Source organism: Elephas maximus, chromosome 3 (assembly GCF_024166365.1).
Source record: "Elephas maximus indicus isolate mEleMax1 chromosome 3, mEleMax1 primary haplotype, whole genome shotgun sequence".
Classification (NCBI taxonomy): domain Eukaryota; kingdom Metazoa; phylum Chordata; class Mammalia; order Proboscidea; family Elephantidae; genus Elephas; species Elephas maximus.
In genome coordinates this window covers 182,589,396-182,611,223 of record NC_064821.1, presented here as the reverse complement: position 1 = coordinate 182,611,223, position 21,828 = coordinate 182,589,396, and the positions used below count along the sequence as shown (strand labels likewise).

At 37.2% G+C, this 21,828-nt stretch overlaps 1 protein-coding gene across 5 annotated transcripts; it reads left to right on the top strand.

Moving 5' to 3' along the window:
* The first annotated feature begins 3 nt into the window (after positions 1–3).
* TRMT13 (tRNA methyltransferase 13 homolog) lies at positions 4–21,822 on the top strand. 5 transcript variants are annotated; one of them, XM_049880259.1, is made up of 11 exons: positions 4–178; positions 2,830–2,876; positions 2,965–3,031; positions 5,164–5,226; positions 5,814–5,883; positions 6,029–6,135; positions 6,478–6,645; positions 9,093–9,165; positions 17,054–17,128; positions 20,428–20,860; positions 21,613–21,822. In XM_049880259.1, exons 1-11 carry the CDS (start codon positions 20–22, stop codon positions 21,806–21,808), a joined length of 1,458 nt encoding a protein of 485 aa, XP_049736216.1. In that variant the 5' UTR covers positions 4–19; the 3' UTR covers positions 21,809–21,822. The 5 variants fall into 5 exon arrangements, with proteins under 5 accessions (XP_049736216.1, XP_049736218.1, XP_049736221.1 ...); XM_049880263.1 differs by lacking the exon at positions 4–178 and adding an exon at positions 3,456–3,564 and having other exon boundaries at positions 2,862–2,876; XM_049880261.1 differs by lacking the exon at positions 5,164–5,226.
* The last annotated feature ends 6 nt before the right edge of the window (positions 21,823–21,828 follow it).

Below are 21,828 nucleotides of genomic sequence, written 5' to 3'. Positions count from 1 at the left end.
CGGAAGCGGGTCCTGAGTTATGGAGGCTTTTGCGCCGACGCCGCAAGTGACTGGTTTTCCAGCTGAGGGTAGATGCGGTTACTACGTGGAAAAGAAGAAGCGGTTCTGCAGAATGGTGGTGGCAGCAGGGAAACGGTTCTGTGGTGAACACGCTGGAGTCGCGGAGGCGGACGCGGAGGTCTGGTTGTCGCCCTACCCTCCTGAGAGTCGGAAATTAGTTTCCCGGTCTGGGGTGCTGGGACGCGGCCCCTCCTGTCCCGGAAAGATTTTCGCCGTTCCCTGGATTATCTAGGTTCCCTGGATCATCATTTGCCCTTCCTGGGAAATGATGATGAGACCTAGTGATAAGCATTACGCGTAGCAGCGACCCATTATCTTGATCCTGTCTCGTGATAATGCCAGATTTTAGTTTTACTTCAAACCACTGCTTCTTACACCCCGCCCACCCTCCCTACTGGGACGTGGCAGCTGTGAAAGTCTGGGATTGACGATCCCAAGGTTTCGCTAATTCTTTTCTAATTCCATTTCTTGTGAATGCGGTTGAGAGGAGCTTTAAAAACTTTTTTTCTTTAGATCTCCAATCTTTAGAAAGCAACATAAAACTACTTGCTGGGAAGGGGGAGGATAGATTAAGGAAAATAATAAGAATTGATTCCTTTTAAAATTGAGAACAGAAGGTGTGCAATGGTGTTCGATGAAACAGGTATACATATATATAATTGTAATGTCAATATATATTTGCATATATGTATATCTTCTTAGATGTATGTATATATACGTAAGCATATATAATATATAAAACGCAGTACATAAATCTAAGAATGAGAGGAGCAGGAAGCTATGGAAAAAGCATGTCTGACTAAGAGGATTAGAAAGAATAAACCAAATAGGCCGGCATCTGTCTTCTGAATGTCCAATATTACGTTCTTTTTCTTTGTTAATCAAAAGGTTTATTGGTCTAGGGAATATCCAGTACAGATCAGTCCCCTGAGCCCTTTCATCTGCCATTGTTCATAGCCATAGACCTACTTTCTATTTGGTTTAACTGATATTTGCCTGGAATGAAGCATACTGAAGCAAGGGCATTCTTTCTTTGAAATGTGTGAGACCTGTAACTTAATCATGGGAACTCTTATAAGTACACCTACAGTTGGTACTGCCTGGTTTTTGAAGGGACCAGCAAACATCTTTTGGTTAAAGAATAAGATGAATTTTATTTCTACTCTGTTACAAGGCCTTAGACTTCACCTTACCCAGACATCTGGAAGGTGATTGCAGATGGCGGCATTAGTAAAATGTGAATAGATCATTACGAGCTGATTGGTATTCCTAGAGAGGAATGACATCATATTGTTTTTAGTACCTTGAATAAAACCTGCAAAACACCGAATGAAAACTTTTTATGAATGTGATTTGCTTTTGAATCATGGCCATCCTACTGAATCAGTAATTTATGTTGCAGTTGGATATTGTGTTTCAGTCTTTTTTAAAAAAGGTATCACAAATGCCTGTGATGGTACCACTTGTACTCATTTTAACCCATTTGTTCTCAGCTGGGGGTGATTTTGCTTCCCAAGGGCAATTGGCAATGTCTGAAGACATTTTGGTTGTCATAATTGGGTCATGTTACTGTCACCTAATAAACAGAGGCCAAGGATGCTGGTAAACATCCCAAAATGTACAAGACAGCCACCACAAAAAAAGAATTTCCAGCCCAAAATGTCAAGGTTGAAAAATCGTGTTTCTAACCCCAAATAATAAATGTAAGTAGTACTGTTTTATTAAATCATATAGCTAGACTTTGAGGACTACAATAAAGATTTTTTCTTACATGGAGGTTAGGTTTTAAAGTCAGCAAGAAGAAGTAGCACTGTTTTAAAAAAATTATTGAAAAATCATTTAACTTTTCTCTGAAAATCAGTATACATAGTTTCATGGCTGTACTGAGAGGAACATCAGACTAAAATAAACTGAAAAAAGATAACAGTGAACGCAGCATTTACATATGGCCAACACTGTGCTAATCATTTTTTTAAATTTTAACTCACTTGGTTGTCACAAACCTTAGGAGGTAAGACATATTATTATTCTCCTCTTTCAAATGAGGCTATAAATTTGACTAAGATCCCAGAGCTGGTAACAGAGCTAGGATTCATACCTAGGCAACCTAGCTGGTCTGTGGTCTTAACTCTTACGGTATCATATTACATATAGATCCATATGGAATGTTGGGCAGAATTGCCAGACCTATTCATTTTCTTTTTTCTCCCCATTGCAGATAGTTAAATACTTGTAAGTTAGAAACACATAGGATACAACCTTGCTATAGTGAAAAGTTACAAAACCAGTGGACTATGGCAACGTGGCAAATAATTAAAATAACATATTTCATAATTTCTAAAATTTTTATTCTAACATCTTTGAAATCAAGATGCATGTTTAAACCAATGATTTGTCATAAGTTAAAGTGGGAGCATTATCTTTCTTGGAGGTACATAAAATAATGGTGAATGTTACAATTGATGCTACCTTAGATTCAAAATTCCATATGTTGGCATTCTTTTTATAACTTATTTGAAGCTATATACCTTTGTCCAAAAGAATACTTGTTCTTATATAAATAAACCAGTTACTTTGGAGTTTGTTGTTAAACATTTTGACCTGATTCTACCCATTTTTCCTTATATTTTTTTAAGGTTTTCTTACCTTGTTTTGGTATTACGTAATTTTTTTTTGAACCTTATGATTACACTAAAGTTATATCTAATATCTATAAGCGATAAACTTAATTTTTTATTTTAAGTAAATATATTCCTTTTAATTTATTAGGAAGAAAATGCTCGAAAAAGAATCCTGTGTCCTTTAGATCCAAAACAGTAAGTATGGTTCACATAAGCATTTTTCTGTATTGGAAATAGTAATTGTCATAAATTTCACTTTAAATAATTTTCTTTTTAAATTTAGCACAGTATATGAAGATCAACTAGCAAAACATTTGAAAAAGTGTAACTCAAGAGAGAAGCCAAAACCTGTAAGTCTTTAATCAGTAAAATTGAATGCTAAAATATGCGTGTATAACATTTATATATTAATAGGTTACAAATATGAATATCTAACAAGGCTCTTCCCTCAGAAGGCTTGATTTGGTAAAATACATTTGAGTGTATATAACGTGTCAGACTGTAAATCCACTTACGGTCTTAATTCAAAAAGTAGAAGTGTATTCAACATGTATGAATGTTATTCAGATAGCAAGTTCACATTTTATTTATTCAGAAATACTTAGTGCCTAGTAAATATTATTTCCATAAAATATGATCCCTGGCTTTAGGGAGCTTATTTGAGACTGTTAAACTTACAAATAAATTAGGGATCTTGTTTAATAAAATCAATGAAAGAAGTAAGCACACATGATCAGAGCACATACTTGCATCAAAGCTAAAATTAAATCTTAGGGATCAAGAAAGGCTTCCCAGAGGAAATAACACTTGGGCTGAGTCTTGTTGAGTCAAGGAAAAAGAAGAAAATCCTTCTAGCAGAAAGAACATGTGCAAAAGCATGGAGGTAAGAAACCACATGATGCTTTTAAGGAATCTGAACCTTATTCTGAAAAATATGGGGAAGCCCTGAAGGATTTTGAGCTAAGGAATGCTCAAATTCTTGAAAAACTTTCTCTTACTCTAGTGTGGGAGGATAGCTTGGAATCAGGAAGACTAGTTAGGGGGCTGTTGCTGAAATTCAGGTGAGACATGATAATAGACTAAATGAAAGAGGAGGGAAAGGTAGTTGTATTTCATTTCAATGTCAGGACACTGGAAAGAAAAGGAGGAAAGTGGTGAGAAGATGCACTGGGGGGCGGGGAGTGTACAGCAGTCATTTTCTGGTACGGTATGTATAATATGAAACTTAGAGCCTAGGTGAAATCTTATCACTGTTCTGCCTTACTTTGTAAATACGTTCATCACTTTTTAAAAAATTTGTATACAAAATGAAAGTAACTTGTTAATAAATTTCTCCGATATAAATAGCTTATATATTTAAGAATCTAATCCACAACATAGGTTATCGGGAGAGCTCTTTGTAACTATTTTAAACTAAGAGCAAGTTAAATTATAATAGGTATAGCTAATTCTCTGTTACAGTTTTGCCAGTCACCCAACAAAACATTGCAGTGCTTGCAGTTCTCACCCTTTCCATTCATTCACCAATTCCCATTAGTATCCAGATAGAGGTAGCAACACAGGCACAATTGGGGTGTTACCTTTTTGCCTCTATTTACAAAGTTCTAGCAGTTTATATAACATCCCCAGGAGTTGTTTTCACTTTTGAAACAGAATTTTTAGAAATAGTACTGTTTTATTCATCTAAATCTGTACTGCCTGTATGGTAGCCACTTGCCACATGTGACTATTTAAAAATAATTAAAATTAAATTTTACAATTCTGTTTCTCAGTCACACAGTCATATTTCAAGGCTAGCAGGTACCGTGTTGGCTAGGGCAGCTAGTTAACATCTACATTACTGCAGAAAGCACTACAGTCAGTGCTAAGCTAGATCCTACATATTCTCTAACCCTCTGAAGATGGACTAGAAAGATCTCATTATGTTAACTTAAACAATATAGTTTCATAGAAAGTTTCTCTTTTTCAGTTTTTAGTATTTAAAAAGAGAAGAAATCATGCTTATACCATTGTAATATCTATATTTTATCCCTTTTTTTTTCTTCCTAGTCATACTGCTTGTCTGATAAATAGCCATGTATACTTCATACGTTGTCATTTTTGCTTTAACACCCTAAAGAAAGATTGGCAGGGTCCTCAGTCTACGTTGTAGACAAATAAAAACTTTAATAAACATTACTAAATGAGTTTCCTTAGACTATAAAAAAAAAATTAAATACGTATTCATATAACTATCTCACTAGTATATAAGATCCGTGAACAGGGAGATTTTTGTCTGTTCTCTGCTGTGCTAAATCCCCAACACCTAAAGCAAGCCAGAGACCATAGTTGGTGTTTAATAATTTTTTAATAAATGAATGAGAGAAAGGCAGAAGATGCGGGATACAGAGAATGGGAAGAAGGGAAGGATCAGGTTTTTAGCTTAATTTTTGTGAGCTCTTCAGATTATTAACAGTATTGTTATGGTTTTGTTTTTGCTAAGGACTTCTTTATTCAAGATATTAATGCAGGCTTAAAAGATGAAACAGAAATACCTGAACAATTAGTAAGTACATCGACTTAATATTTCATTTTAGGAGATATTTATGGGCTATTTCCATATTGTGAATAAGCTGTATTCTAATTTTTGTTTGAATAAGTCAGTTGTTTTGAATTTACAATATATTTTCTTGTGGAATCAGTGTCATTGATGATGGTTGATTCTCAGACTAGCTCATTTTCCATAACAAAGCTACTGCATAGCTTGGAGTCCTTATTTGATTCTTGAATCCTCTGGAGCCTGGAGTTGCTCTCGACCCTGAGGAGGTTAGGGGAATTGAAGTACCATGGCAGAGACAGAGTAGAATTGTAGCAGTTGAGCAGTTGCCATGGCAGAAAGAAGAGCTGCTGTATGGAATATATTCTTGGGGAGCTTGGTAGCTTTGATAGATACACACACACACACACACAACACAGATACACGCACAGACATACATAGGTACGTATATATATACTGACATCCGTATATACAAGTACAAACACAGGCATACAGATATGTTTATATATTAAGTATTCATAGATAAAACTTCTGTAAAGAAGTTTAAAAGAAATGCATTTTTTGGCAATATTTTTTAGTTTTATTTTTGTATATAGGTGCCAGTTTCTTTTCTATCTGAAGAGCAGTTGGAAAACTTAATTAAGAAACTGAGAAAAGCAAGTGCAGGTAAGTCTGTCAAAAGTTGCAAAATAAATTATTTCAGAGCTGTTAGATGGTATATGAGTTGATAATTTAAAAGAGGTTTCTATTGGTCAGAGTCCTGTGGTTTCATGCTTGACTGCTTAAGATGCTGTGCTTGTATTTGGCACAGGTTTGAACTCTACCCTTAAAGATCAAATTATGTCCCATCCAGTACTGCATGATGCCCTTAATGACCCCAGAAACGGTGATTCTGCAACCAAGCACCTGAAACAGCAGGTATGTTTAGGCCACAGTAACTCTACTAAATGGCCTTTTGTTCGTTTGTAAAAAGCTAAATTTCTATTCTTCCTAATAGCTATTAATAAGATCTTGTTTATCTTTCAAGGTACAGAATTTTTCCATTTCAAAAAATATGTGTATGTTTTTGGTATGGATATGTTTCTGAGTACTGCTAGAACAAGCACTAAGTGTTTTAAAAGACAGAAAAAATTTTAAACCAGAAGGAAATTCTCAATATGAACATGCCACCTCAACGGATGTATAAATTAGCTTGCTATTTTCCCATTCGAGCCTATTGTGTTTGCCGTAGTTTATAAAATAATCTCGTGACGTTTCCAGGCTTCTATTTTAGGTAACATTGAAAAATTAAAGTTACTTGGTCCAAGAAGATGCTTTGTTGAATTTGGAGCAGGAAGGGGAAAATTATCTCACTGGGTTGATATTGCCTTAAAAGATGCTGAAAAAGTTCACTTCCTCCTGGTAGAAAAGGTGACCACAAGATTCAAGGTAAGTAAAAACATTGTAGTATACTAGTACATTCCGTATTTTTCTTATTGTTAAAATTATGTACAGGAATCTGTCTCTTAAAACAGAAGAAAATGACTTTCCTTTTTTGTGTATTTGATTGTGGCTTTTTACTATTCCTAACTGATAATTTAAACTGAAGGTGAATTTTTAATCTAAATTTTATAGTCCATTAATCTCAGTTCTTAAAATTTACAGAGGCAGGAAAATATGTGAAAAGAGCCAGGCCAAGAGTTAAAAGTCTTAGGTTCTAATCCTACCTCTGCCACTGAATAACCATTCATTCAGTCAAGACTTTATTGAGTGTAGTGCCAGACATCATGGTAGATATTGGGTATATAAAATAAAGTCAATTAAGACAAGGTTCCTGCTCCATTACTTATTTTTAGAAAGGAGAGACAGACAAATGATTGTAGTAAACTTTTAAAGGCAATGTGAAAAAGGTCTGCATAGAATACAGTGTAGATTCAAAGGAGTGATTGACAAGTTTTGTTGGAGGGAAGGACTAGAGAATGACTGCACAGAAAATGTGATGCATGAGCTTAACCTTGAAAGGCAAGATAGTGTTTCCTAGATCAAAGGGTTTGAGAAGCAAATACAGTGTAACCAAATGCCTGAAACAATGGAAACATTTCTGTGGTGGGAGCATGTGGTATGAAGTGGAGTTCAGCAATAATGAGGCTGGAGAGGAAGGCTAAACTAGTGAAGGTCTTACATTTAATGCTGAGGAAGCAGTTAGACTTTACTAGGTGCTGGTGCAGTGGTTAAGAGCTCGGATGCTAACCAGAAGGTCAGCAGTTTGAATCCGCCAGCTGATCCTTGGAAACTCGGTGGGACAGTTCTGTCCTACAGGGTCGCTGTGAGTTGGAATCAACTCGACGGCAATGGGTTTGTTTTTTTGTTTTTGTTTATTTACTAGGTGCTAGGGATACTGTGGAGGCCTGGTGGTGCAGTGGTAAAGAGCTCAGCTACCAACCAAAAGGTCAGCAATTCAAATCCACCAGCCACTCCTTGGAAACCCTGTGGGGCAGTTCTACTCTGTCCTATAGGGTCACTGTGAGTCAGAATTGACTCAACAGCAATGAGTTTGGTTTGGTTTGGGAATACAATGGAACCAGGATTTAGTTCCTACCTTCGAGGAGTTTACATCTGGTAGGACAGACCTATAAGTGTTCTGGTTCAGTATGCTAAGTGTGTTATGACAGTGGTAAGGACCAGATAAGAAACCTTGGTGGCACACTGGTTAAAGTGCTCAGCTGCTAACTGAAAGGTCGGCAGTTCAAACCCACCAGCCGCTCCACAGGAGAAAGATGCAGCAACCTGCATCCATAAAGATTACAGCCGTGAAAACCCTTTGGGGCAGTTCTGTGCTGTCCTGTAGAGTTGCTATGAGGCAGAATCGACCCAACAGCAATGGGTTTGGTTTTTTGGCAAGGACCAAATGCTTTGGGAGCACAAAGACAGAGCACCCACTTCAGCCTACAATGGGTTAGAAGTGACAGCTACAGGAGATTGAAAAGACACATAAGAGTTGGTCAAGTGAAAAGGGGTTTTTAAAAGTTTATTCTAGTAAGACCATTAAGCTGTATCACAGGGGTCAGACACTTTTACGTAGTGGGATTAATCATAGGGTCATTATTATCTAGTTACCCAAGTATGAAATGAGCTAGAGCTAAGGCAGCAGGATAGAGAGGAGCGAAATCATATGAGAAATGTTGGAAGCCGCAAGGCTTGCTGATTTATTAGTCATTGAGTGTGAGAGAGAGGAGGTAGTTTCAGGTGATGTTTTTATGGCTTGAGTAACTCAGTGGTGCCCTTCCCCAAAAGAGGGGATATAAAAGGAGGAGGAACATGTTTGGAGGGAGAAATAATTGGTTCCTTCTGGATGTGCCAAGTTTAGCATTCAAGTAGACTTCTTTGGTTGACAATTAGATATGAGTCTGATGTTCCTCAGAAAGTCTGGACCACAAAAGTAGATTTACAAGTCACAGACACATGGGGATAGATTGGCATGGCTGTGATCTTTCAGGGAGAGTAAGAAATGGAGAGAGCCAAAAATGATATACTAGGGCCTGACAAAGAAAAAGAAACTGGCAGGTAACCATAGGCTAAGTCCCTTAATATCAGTGAACCCCAGTTCCTTCGTCACTGAGTTAGGAGACTTTAGAATTAAATGAAATAATGTATACATGTGTACATAAATTGTTACGAAAATTTTCAAGCCTTATAAAAATGTGTGATATTATTTTGGAGTTCTCACCAAAGAATATATAATTCTAAGTTTTTTATTTATCATTCTATTTTTTAATACTAAAAATGAGATAAATTTTTTTTATTTGCTGTGAATTTTGAAAACATGGAAATCTTTGATCTCTTAAAGCTCTTAGCATAAAATGCCATTGTTGTAATAATGTTCTCTATTTTTATAGGTAGATGGTAAACACAGAAAGAAAAATGCAGTGTTTGAAAGACTTCAAATTGATATTCAACACTTGTGTTTGAGTAAGTTGCATAACTTCCGGTTGTTGTTGTTAGGTGCCGTTGAGGCAGTTCCAACTCATAACAACCCTGTATACAACAGAACAGAACGCTGCCTGCTCCTGCGCCATCCTCACAATCATTGCTGTGTTTGAGCCCATTGTAGCCACTGTGTCAGACCATGTCATTGAGAGTCTTCCTCCTTTTCAATGACCCTCTGCTTTACCAAACATGATGTTATTCTCCAGGGACTGGTCCCTCTTGACAACATGTCCAGAGTACATAAGACGAAGTCTCACTGTCCTTCTAAGGAGCATTCTGGCTGTACTTCTTGCAAGACAGATTTATTTGTTTTTTTGGCAGTACATAGTATATTCAGTATTCTTCACCGTCATCATAGTTCAAAGGCATCAGTTCTCCTTTGGTTTTCCTTATTGATCATCCAGCTTTCACATGCATATGCGGGGATTGAAAGTACCATAGCTTGGTTCAGGCGCACCTGACATCTTTGCATTTTAGCACTTTAAAGAGGTCTTTTACAGTAGATTTGCCTGATGTTGTTTGATTTCTTGACTGCGACTTCCACGGCAGTTGTGGATCCAAGTAAAATGAAATTCTTGACAACTTTAGTATTTAGTATTTTATCTGTTTATCATGATGTTGCTCATTGGTCCAGTTGTGAAGATTTTTGTTTTCTTTATGTTGAGGTGTAATCCATACTGAAGGCTGTAGTCTTTGATCTTCCTCAGTAAGTACTTCAAGTCCTCTTTGCTTTCAGCAAGCAAGGTGGTGTCATCTGCATATCACAGGTTTTTAAATGAGTCTTTCTCCAGACTCTACCATAAATCATAGAAGTTTCAAGCCCCTAGGCTTGCTTAGAAATCTAATGCAGAACTGTTCCTCGGAAAACAAATTAATCTATTGTTAATCTAGAATGTTATATGTAACATTTACATAAAGGTAAATTGAATTCGGGTTAAAACCTAAAAAAATTCTTTTTCACTATCAACCGGAAATGAAGTGTAATATTAGGGAAGAGTTTAAATATTTGATATTTTGAAATTAAAAGTCCTTATATTGCTTCTTTGTCCAGTTTAGATTGATTATTGAGTCTGTTCATACCATAAAATAGCTTTCTGCCTAAAATTAACATGACTTTACTTAAACCATTAAAGAAAACGAGGTAGTTTTCTGCCTAGTCTAAGGCGTAGGAGACGCTTCCTAGAATTCTAAATTATTCCAAAGAAAATAATTATCCCTGTGGAACTCATATTCCATACACACACACACACACACACCTCAATCATATTCTTTAGTGCCTTTTATATACATTTTCTGTATGTGTTTTTAATGAAAATAATACAAACATATCCCTGCAGCCCCTTCTACTCTCTAGGTTTAATCCAGCGCTTTAATGCAACCCAGCATATACATATATATATATAAATAAAAATAGCTGTATTTAGTAATTGAATATATTACTTTCCTTATGTCAGAAACTCTAAACAAGTTTTTATGCTATATGTTGAATTCTTACTAACCATACTGAAAATTAGCCTACCATATTTTTTAAATAGTTTTCATTGACTCTTCTCTGCCCACCATGTGCCCCTATCCCATATTTTTAAACATGGGAAGAGAGTAAGATTAATAAAGGAAGGATTGAGCAAAGATCTGAAACATACTTCAGTAGTGTCCTTAGAATTTACATTAATTTTGGAAAATCTGTCATGTGCTAAAGAACAGTGACCTACCAGGGCCTATAGCTACTAATAAGAATGTGAATCTGTAATCTCCTGACTTTTCTTTCATGCTTCAATTTTTTCTTGATTTTTAGAATAAAAGACTTATATAGTAATATACTGAAAGTGATTAAAGGTTTTGAAATGAGTAAAAGGTGGCCTTTACTTACAAGATTTTCTTTCTGGGTTGCAGGGTTGGTATTTACTATTAATCGTTTAGGAGAAGAGAAAGAATAGGAAGTGTCTGTTTAAAATAAGTTCACTGCAGAATCCTCATTTTTCCTTTTTTTGGTTTTTATTGAAGCTATACATATATGTAGTTAAAAGAGTCAAAAACTACATGTATGTGGTTTTACAAAGTTTATTACAAAAGCAGCATCAGCTGTGTCCCTCTCTGCCTTTCTCTCTTCAGAGAAAACCACATTCAACTCTTTTAGGTAAATTTTTATACTTAACTAAAGTCTCTAAACAACAGGCTTGCGTCGATTCTGACTTCTTGTTTTTTAGAGCTTATCTGTTGACTTCACACTATGGTAGATGAAGATTGGATTTTTTTCCCTCCTCCTGTCCCTTTCCCATATGCATATACTTCCCATTCCTCGTCTTCCTAATGAAGTTAAATCATAATTTTGTAAGCTAAGTTTTCTCATTTTTCACGTCTGGATTATTTACTAAATTATAATTTTTCTTGTACAGTTTTTTATTATCACTAATTTATATTTTTGGCTAGTTTTTTTTTTTTTTTTCTGTATTTATCATTAACTATCCAATTCTCTAGATCTCCTTTCAAGACATTCACTTGCATCAGGTATTCAGTCAGTTTTGTCTTCCTGACAGATTATTTTCTGGACCCTGCAGACCTGTTCCACTCTGGACTGAATGCCCTCTGTTCCTAGTACACAGATGTCATCCTTAAAACTCTCTTCAGTCTCCTCCTGGGGATTCCTTTTACTCTCTTGGATTGGAATTTCTTTTTCCACATCTTATCCCCCATCTTTCAGTATTGATTTATTCTCTTGGGCAGAGCACCTCTTATAGTTTCCTGAGAAACCATAAATTAAAGATAAATTTGAGGGTACCACGGAGTGAGGGTGAAGTGTACACAGCTTGAAGAAGGTAAACGATGTCACTTAAAATATACAAAAGAAAAAAGGACCTGTTGGTAATTGCCACAGCATGTATAATTTTGAAACAACAGCAACAACCACCAAAAAAATATGTGCAGATATGTATCTATGTATGTAGGCACGTACATGTATATCGGTTTGTATATGTGAGTGTATATGTGTGTATATGTAGGTGTATGCATATGCATGTACATGACTGTATGCACATATATTCAAATATGTACTAAAACACGGGGGAACAGTTACGGATACTTCTTAAACATAATCAAATACCTTGTGGAATTGGTTTTCTGGGTTTGAAGGATTAGGGCCATAGTCTCGTGGGACAGCTTAGTCAGCTGGCATAATATAATTCATGAAGCTATATTCTGCATCCTAGTTTGATGAATAGTGTCTGAGGTCTTAAGAGCTTGTGAGCAGGTACATAAGATACAACTTTTGGTCTCGACTCATCTGGAGCAAAAGAGAAAGAAGGAAACCAAAGACTCAAGAAACTCGTCTACAAGACAGATAGCTTTTATCAACCATGGCCTCGTCTACCCTGAGTCCAGAAGAAGTAGATGGTGCCTAGCTACCACTACTGACCATTCTAATCAGGGCTATGATTGATGAACCCTGATAGAATGGGAGAAAAATGTGGAACAGAACATCAAATTCCTTAAAAAAAAAAAAACTTAGTGGACCGATTGAGTTTGGAAGACTCCCTGAGACTATTGCTCTGAGATACTCTTTATACCTTGAGCTGAAACTAACCCCTGAGGTCACTTTGTAGGTAAATAACAGATGGGCTTACAAAACAGTAAATACCATCCATAAGTACTGTGCTCCTTTAAAAAATAACCTGTATGAGACCAAATGGTCAATAATTACTTTAAAATGATGAGAATGTAGGAGGGCAGGGAAACTTGGTTAATGGAACAACCAGAACAGAAATAACTAAGAATGTTCATGCATTTTGAAGAATATAGCCAATGTCACTGAACAATTTGTATAGAAATTGTTGAATGGGAACCTAAGTGGCTATGTAAACCTTCACTGAAAACACAAAATATTAAAAATAAATAAATTTGAGACCTTGCATGGTCTGAACATATCATTTATTTTATCCTTACACTTAATTTGGTTGAGTATTTCGATTTCTAGGTTTAAAATCATTTCTCTCTGGAATTGTGGAAGTGCTACTGCACTAGTGTTGCTCTGAATCCAGCCTGAATCCTGATCTCTTGTACATGATCAGCCTTTTTCTTTCTAGAAGTTTATCAGCTCTTTTCCTTGTTTTGATGTTCTGAAATTTCACAGTGATATGCCTTGGCGTGGTTCTATTTTTATCTGTTGTGCTGGGTACTTGGTGGACCCTTTAATTTATAGCAGCAATTCTCAATCAGGAGCAGTTTTATTTACCTCCCAGTGGACACGTGGCAATGTCTAAGACATTTTTAGTTGTTACAACATTGGGGGTGCTGCTGACATGTAGTGGGTAGAGAGGCCAGAGATCCTGCTAAACATTCTTTAAGATCCAGGACAGTACCCCACACGAAAGAATTATCGGTCCCAAAAAGTAACGCCCAGGATGAGAAAACCTGGTTTCGAGATTCCAGTCCTCTCAGCTTTCCAGGAAATTCCTTTGCATTCATTCTTTGGTAATTATTTTACCTTTATAATCTCTTTTTTCACAAAGTTGTTCATTTCCATTTGTTTGGTCTGACTCTTTCAGGTTAGAGGCTGTCTTGAAACATCCGGTACTCCTTGATGGTCTGTTCATAGTTAACAGATCAAGTATATAGGTGGGGTTGTAGCCTCTGAGCTTCAGCCTGGAATGATCTGCTTAAGGTTTGATCTTTCTTCCTGGACCGGTCAGATTCCTCAGAGAAGACTTCAAGTCGCTTGTCTAGAGGGTAAAGGTCTAACTACCTAGTGGGGAACAAGAGCTGAGGTATACACACACTCACTTAATGCTTCTGTTTTACCACACTTCATCTCTAAATTGCTATTGTCCCTCAGTCCACAGACCCCCTGTTTTCCCCTCTCCAGAGAATTAATCGCTAGTCTTCCATCAAGTGAGAAGGGCTATGAGATGGGGATCTGACTACTCTAAACACATTTCCACCAGTGCTCTGTTACAGCCACTCCAGCTCCACTTCCAAGGTACCTGATGCCCAAAGTCGTACAGCCTTCTGGAGCTTCGCAGATTAAACTGAGTTGGTTCTTAGCCTTCCCTATTTCTGTCTCCTTTCCTCCTCTTTCAGACCTTGTAGAGTTTATGCCTTTTAACAAATCCTTTAACTCTTATCTTAGTGGAGTTTTAGGAGGGAACAAACTAGATGTTTGCGTTCAGTATGCCATATTTGCCCAGATGATCATCTGCCCTGTTGTCCAAGCACAAAGAAATAGGACAAGGAGATGAGTTGATGTGTCAAGCATAAACACAGAAAGGCTTTCTTAGACGTACTTTCTCTTTACACTAATTGGTGGTAAGTTTCTTCAAGCACTGTAATTTAAGCCTCTGTAAACAAAGGCAAACTGTTCTGCTTGGCATAATTTTTATTTTTTAATTGTGTTTTAGGTGAAAATTTACAGTGCAAATTAGTTTCTCGTTCAAAGTTTTGTACACAAATTACTTTGTGACATTGGTTGCAATCCCCACAATGTGTCAGCATTCTCTCCCTTACCCTTTCCACCCAGGATTCTCCATGTCCTTTCCTCCGGTTTTCCTGTTCTTTCCTGCTTTCTTGTCTTTGCTTTTGGCAGGTGTTGCCCACTTGGTCTCCTATACTTGATTGAACTAAGAAGCACGTTCCTCACATGTGTTATTGTTTTATAGGCCTGTCTGATCTTTGGCTGAACGACTTCAGGAATAGCTTAAGTTCTGAGTTAGCAGGGTGTCTGGGGGTCATAGTCTGGGGGTTCCTCCAGTCTCTGTCAGATCAGTATGTCTGGTCTTTGTGAATTTGAATTTTGTTCTACATTTTTCTCTTGCTGTGTCAGTACCCTCTATTGTGATCCCTGTTAGAGTGGTCAGTAGCGGTAGCCGGCAACCACCTAGTTCTTCTGGGCTCAGGCTGGTAGATGCTGTGGTCCATGTGGTCCATTAGTCTTTTGGACTAATATTTTTTTTGTATCTTTAGTTTTCTTCATTCCCCTTTTCTCCAAATGTGATAGGACCAATAGATGTATCTTAGATGGCCACTTGAAAGTTTTTTAAGACCCCAGACAGTACTCACCAAAGTAGGATGTAAAACATTTTCTTTATAACCTATGTTACGCCAGTTGACCTAGATATCTCCGGAAACCATTTGCCCCAGCCTTCAGCCACAGTAACTTGGTCCTGAAAGGTATTTAGACATGTCTACGAAGCTTCTATGACTTTGCCTTGGTCAAGTTGTGTTGACGTCCCAAGTATTGTGTGTTGTCTTTCCTTTCACCAAAGTTAACACTTGCCTACTGTGTACTTAGTGATTTTCCCTCACCACTTCCATCTCTCATAACCATCAAAGATTTTTTTTTTTCTATGTAAACCTTTTCTTGGGTTTTTATAGTAATGGTCTCATACAATATTTGTCCTTTCGTGATTGATTTATTTCACTTAGCATAACGTCCTCCAGATGCATCCATGTTGTGAGATGTTTTGCAGATTCATAATCGTTCTTTATCATTGTATAGTATTCCATTGTGTGTACGTACCATACTTTGTTTATCCATTCATCTGTTGATGGGCATTAGGTTGTTTCCATCTTTTTCTATTGTGACCAATGCTGCAGTGGACATGGGTGCACATATGTCTATTCATGTGACGGCTCTTATTTCTTTAAGATACATTCCTAGGAGTGGGATTGCTGGGTCATATGGTGTTTCTGTTTCTGGCTTTTTAAGGCGGTACCATGTCATTTTCCATAGTGGTTATACCATTTTACACTCCCAACAGCAGTGTATGAGATTTCCATTGGCACCAATTGCTTATAGTATGTAATTTCCATCTCAAAGCAAGACACCAGAAGAGTTGGAATATTTTCTCAGCACTTCCTTTGGCCTAGATGCTGTAGTAGAGTTTGTAGAGGGAAGCATGCTTTTTATTTCAGAATCTTCGAAGAAGGAAAATGGATAGGAGAAAAAGATGAAAGCCACGATTGTGATATAGTACATTTTACTACATTATCAAGCCCTAATGGTGCAGTGGTTAAAGCGCTCAGCTGCAAACCAAAAGGTTGGTGGTTTGAACCCACCAGCCGTTTCATGGGAGAAAGTCTGCTCTCATAAAGATTACTGCCTCGTAAACCTTATGGGGCAGTTCTCCTGTGTCCTATAGGATCACTATAAGTCAGAATCAGCTCGACAACAATGAATTTAGTGGCACAGTGGTTAACTGCTCAGCTGCTAAATGAAAGGTCAGTGGTTCAAACCCACCAGCTGGTTCACAGGAGAAAGGTGTGACAATCTGCATCCATAAAGATTACAGCCTTTGAAACCCTATTCGGGCAGCTCTGCCCTGTCCTATAGGGTTGCTATGAGTACGAATCAACTCAATTGCAATGGGTACTATATTATCTTGTTGAAATACTATTTCTTTACTCTTACAGAACTGTTAGGACTATTATTTTCAGAACAGTTTGCAAAGCTAAGATGATAACTTATCCTTGATCATCAAGATATTTTAAAAGCCTTACTTACAGTTTTAATTATAATATTGAATACTGGTATACGTGTATTATGAATTGACTATAGTATTCATGTAAAATAAATCTTCTAGTAGGGAAAGTTTTGAGTCCTTTTATCAAAGGATTAATACTTAACATGGTGTAGACAAAAGCATTGGCTTAAGAGTCAAGAAGCTTTGCCTAATTCTGGCTCTGTCAGTAGCCAGCCGTGTTACTGAGCAAGTCACTGCATCTTTGAACCTGTTATTCCTAAGCCGTAAAGTGAGGGTTTTTTTGTTTGTGTCTCTTTCAGCTCTAAAACCTAGAGATTCTAATTATTTCTTTCTTTTGGAAGGCCACATCATTTACATTATCTCATAAGGAACTAAATTCTCTTTTCCCTTTGTTTCAGACAAGATTCCTTTGCTAATAGAAGAAAAACTACCTGTGGTAGGAATTGGAAAGCATCTGTGTGGTGTGGCAACAGGTATGTAACAGACTAATAATGTCTAGACTAACACATTAATTTTTAGCTTAACATGGCCCCACCCATTTAAATAGCCTCTTTTGAATGATTCAGATCACTTATGTTCACAACTCACTAATAGTTGCTCTAAGCTCACTGCTGTCGAGTGCATTCCGACTCACAGTGACCCTGTAGGACAGAGCAGAACTGCCCCGTAGTTTCCAAGGCTATAAATCTGTGTGGACGCAGTCTGGCACATCTTCCTGCTGAGGAGCCACCAGTGGTTCCAAACCACAGACCTTTCAGTTTGCAGCCAAGCATTTTAACCACTGTGCCACCAGGGCTCCATGGCCCTGTTAATCTCAAATAAGAGCTTTCCTACTTACTTATTTTGAAGGATGATTTAAGAGTTTTATGGGTAAATCCTGTGTCGTATAGGACTTTAACATTCTCTGAGTTATGTTTCATCCAAAAAAGGAAATGAATCGTTTATGGAACATGTGTGATTCCATCACAGAAGCTACTGTCTTTTTAGAGGAGTTGCTTGAGGAGGACTCTAAACTCTTTTCCACTAGATGATTTTTTGTGTATCAAGATTCTGGGATGTTTACAAGGACAAAAAGAAAAAAGAAATGTTAGGCAAGAAAAGCTAAGTTGTCTTGTTTTAGCACATGTATCCATCAGATTTAGCATGTCGAAATGGAAAGAACATGGGCTTTGGAATCAGATAGTCCAGTTTCATCTACAGTGTGTAATCTTGGCAAATTACTTAACCTTTCTGAGCTTTGGGGCTAATATATATATATGTAATTTTCTAGATTGTATAATATTGGCATATATTAGTGCTCAATGAATGTTAACTATTATTAGCTTTTCTTGCTGCCTCCTGCTATCATAATCATCCATATGGGAAACTTGTAGCCTCCATAAAACATTATTTAAGTTGGGTGGAAGTGGCTTTGAGTACTGTATATTTGTATTGTCCTTCATAGTTTTTAGAGTGCATTCATGTACCTTATATCCTTTGAGCATCATAAAAGTTTTCTGAAGTAAGCCAATTCTATCCTGAGGGGTGGGGGGGTAGGGGAAAGCACACTCCTTTGATCTTAGTTTTCTTTAGCTGCCATCTAATACCTCTCCTACCCATCTAATCCAAGTTTTTCAAAAGTGTAATCTACGTTGACCAGGTCCATTTCTCACATCCTACACATTTTTCCCATTTATTCACACTATCTGAATTTCCTTGGAAACTCTAGTGGTGTAGGGAAACCCTGAATTTCCACTTCCTTACTCTATTATTCTGTTATTTTACTAAACATCCCTGTTATAGTTGCTTACTTTCATTGGAATTGTATTTCCTCCTTCCTTTTTGTGACACTCTTCTTCCTCTTTCTTTCTCTATATGTATGCCATTCATTCCCTGTTTCCTTCATGGACTTCTACTGCAACCTGTTCTTTAAATATTAATTTCAGATCCATATGCTACACACTGAATATGTCTTTCCCCTTCTTAAAACTCTTCAGTAACTCCCAGTCACCTGCAGGATAAAGTCCAAGCTGTGTAATGTATTGGTCTCAATAACCTGGCTTCTGGCTTCCCCTTTGCCACTGCCTGCCTTTATGGTTCAGCAACGTTAGTTAAACCCTGGGTACTTTCCCTATAAACCAGTTGCAGTACAATCAATTCTGATTCATAGTGACCTATAGGACAGAGTAGAACTGCCCCATAGGGTTTCCAAGGTTGTAATCTTCGTGGAAGCATAGTGCCACATCTTTCTTCTGCAGAATAGCTAGTGGGTTCGAACCACCAGATTTTTGGTTAGCAGCTAAGTGCTTAACCACTGGGCCACCAGGGCTCCTTTTTCCCTACATACCATACTGTTTCTACTCTACCTGGAATTCCTCCCACGTACCCAAACAAAAAATCGCTCAGTTTCTACTTATGCTTTAGGTCAGTTGTTACCACTTTCAAGGAGCCTCCTTAAATATTTAGATACGTGTGCTTAGTATTTATCATATTGCCCTCTGTATATCTTTACCTTATTGTAATTATTTGTTTATATATATAATTTTCCCAAAACACTGAATTTTTTTTTTTTTAGCATAGGGCCTGTGCTAACATGGTGCTTGGTAAATGTTTGAATGATTGAATAATCTTGGCCAAAATTTGCTATATTTCATTGTCCCTTACTAAGTATGTGGCTTTATCACTGAAGTCGTTTGTAAATGATGGGTCGAAATATATTACTATAGCTTCTTCTGATCCTAAAATAACTTCATTCTTTTAATCATTTTTCTGGTTGTTCACATTTCTGAAAATCATTTAAGTCAAAGATAAACAAAATAGTGGCTGAATGTATTTTGTCGGAAGATAAGTTTATAAAATAATAGGTTAGCTATTGTTTTCTCTATATAGTGAGTTCCCAGTAATGTGTCCTGACTTGAATTCATATATTGAATTAAATATATTAGTGAGTATAAGATCATTTAATATTCACTTGTGGCAGCTTAGGGTAGTAAAATTTGAAGATACATATACCTTTGATTAAACAGGGTGACAATCTAATCAAACAGAAAATATGTTTTACAGAAGGATATATTTGGGTTCTCTCCAGTATTGCCAACAATATAACAGTTGTCAGTGGGAAATAGCTATAGTCCTCAAACATCCATTTGCTTAGATTTAAAACACACCAAAATATTTTAATATGGGGTACATCCACCTACAAGTTTATGTGTATTAATTATCATGGCATCCTTAGTTCTTTGCACATGAAAGACAGTAGCTATTTGTTGAATACCTGTCTAAATATAGTAAGACCTTGCAGTGAAGCCTACGTTCCCCATCCTGACCTCTTCTTAGCTCCCCAGCTCTTCACTGTTTGCTGTGAACATCTTAAGGACTGACATCAACCTAAGCAAAGCTGCCTTTCTTTTTCACTTCTTTAAGTTTCTTAAGCTCAAAACTTCCTGAAATGTAAATATAGGTAAATTTTGTCCTATGCAAGTCATTTCCTCAGCTAGGGTCAGAGAAGAGAGAGCCAGTTTAAATTTTTCCCAATTGTAGATCTTCAGGCAGTTTCATTGGGAAATGGGCTTTGTGCAGCATAAATCATTAGAGAAAGTGAGAAGATAATGAGAAAAAGAGCAAATAGGAACAAAGTTGATAAGTCATGAAAGAATTTCTACAGATATAAAGCTAAGTAGGTTTCTGTTGTTTTTATTATTGGGTTTTTAAAACCATAGTGCTTAATAAGTGTAAAAAATATTTATTTTTAAAGATGATGTGGTTTGGGGGGGCCACATAATTGTGTTTGCAGATCTTGCATTACGATGTTTGGTTGAAACCTATGCTGCCAGTTGTGAGGAAAGGAATGAAGAACCCTTAGCCAAACGCATAAAGAATGATAAAACAGAAACAGAAATTAACACTTTGGCCAAGGAAGGAAATGAAAAAAATGTCCCAGAGAAGTGGACCCCTGTGGCCGGCATTGTTATTGCACTCTGTTGTCACCACAGGTGTGATTGGAGACATTATGTGGGCAAAGAATATTTCAGGGCTCTAGGCCTTGGAGCAGTGGAATTCCACTATTTCCAGCGAATGAGTAGTTGGGCGACTTGCGGGATGCGGAGAACATCTTCGGAAGCCTCAAACGTTACCACAAAGAGAAAAGATAATCAGAATAACGAGAGTGAAGTGCATGGTGACAACGGATACAGAATGGCAGATGATAGTGCTGATAGTTTACCTGGGTAAGTGATTACTTTGTAATGCACAACTTAAAGGAGAGACACTTGATTATTGCTGTACTTTCTTTGTAGATGAGTATTATAAACATTTATTCATGAAAATATATTTTATAATCTAATTTTAGAATAAGTTAACTTACATACTTTTTTTAATGTGGTCGTAGATAAAATGTATAAATCCGCCAGGCACTCCTTGGAAACTCTATGGGGCCAGTTCTGCTCTGTCCTATAGGGTCGCTATGAGTCGGAATCGACTCGACGGCCCTGGATTTTTTTGTGGGTAAGCATTGGATATAGTACCTAGTATAAAACCAAAACCAAACCCATTGCCATCGAGTTAATTCTGACTCATAGCAACCCTATAGGACAGAGTAGAACTGCCCCGTAAGGTTTCCAAGGAGTGTCTGGTGGATTCGAACTGCCAACCTTATGGTTGGCAACCGTAGCACTTAACCACTATGCTGCCTAGTATATGGTGCGTTATTTAACTGCTTTTCTAGAAATACCAAAGCCAAACCCGTCGCCATCAAGTCGCTTCTGGCTCATAGCGACCCTATAGGACAGAGTAGAACTGCCCCACAGAGTTTTCAGGGAGTACCTGGTAGATTCAAACTGCCAACCTTTTGGTTAGCAGCAGTAGCTCTTAACTGCTATACCACCAGGGTTTCCTCTCTACAAATAGAAGTGACTAAAATGATTGTTTATAAGTGCTTGTAAAATTTTAAAATTGTTTTATGTGTGTTTGTCTGATTTAGGTTTCTTACTGTTGGAGAAAGGAAGAAAATAGGGCATCTTTGTAAATTACTGATTGACCACGGCCGAATGCAGTATTTACAGCAGAAGGGATTCAGTCCTGCTTTACAGTACTATACAGACCCTCTGGTGTCTTTGGAAAATGTGCTGTTAACAGCTGTACCCAATCGCTCTTCATCACCAGAAACCGTTGCTTAGTGGAAAAGAAATTTTGAACA

What these genes read in the sequence shown, in the direction of transcription:
- TRMT13 (XM_049880259.1), top strand. Translation starts at nt 20, where the DNA reads ATGGAGGCTTTTGCGCCGACGCCGCAAGTGACTGGTTTTCCAGCTGAG. An exon ending in CAGAAATACCTGAACAATTA is followed by an intron (nt 5,227 to 5,813) that starts GTAAGTACATCG and finishes TTTTGTATATAG; the next exon opens with GTGCCAGTTTCTTTTCTATC. An exon ending in ACTGAGAAAAGCAAGTGCAG is followed by an intron (nt 5,884 to 6,028) that starts GTAAGTCTGTCA and finishes TATTTGGCACAG; the next exon opens with GTTTGAACTCTACCCTTAAA.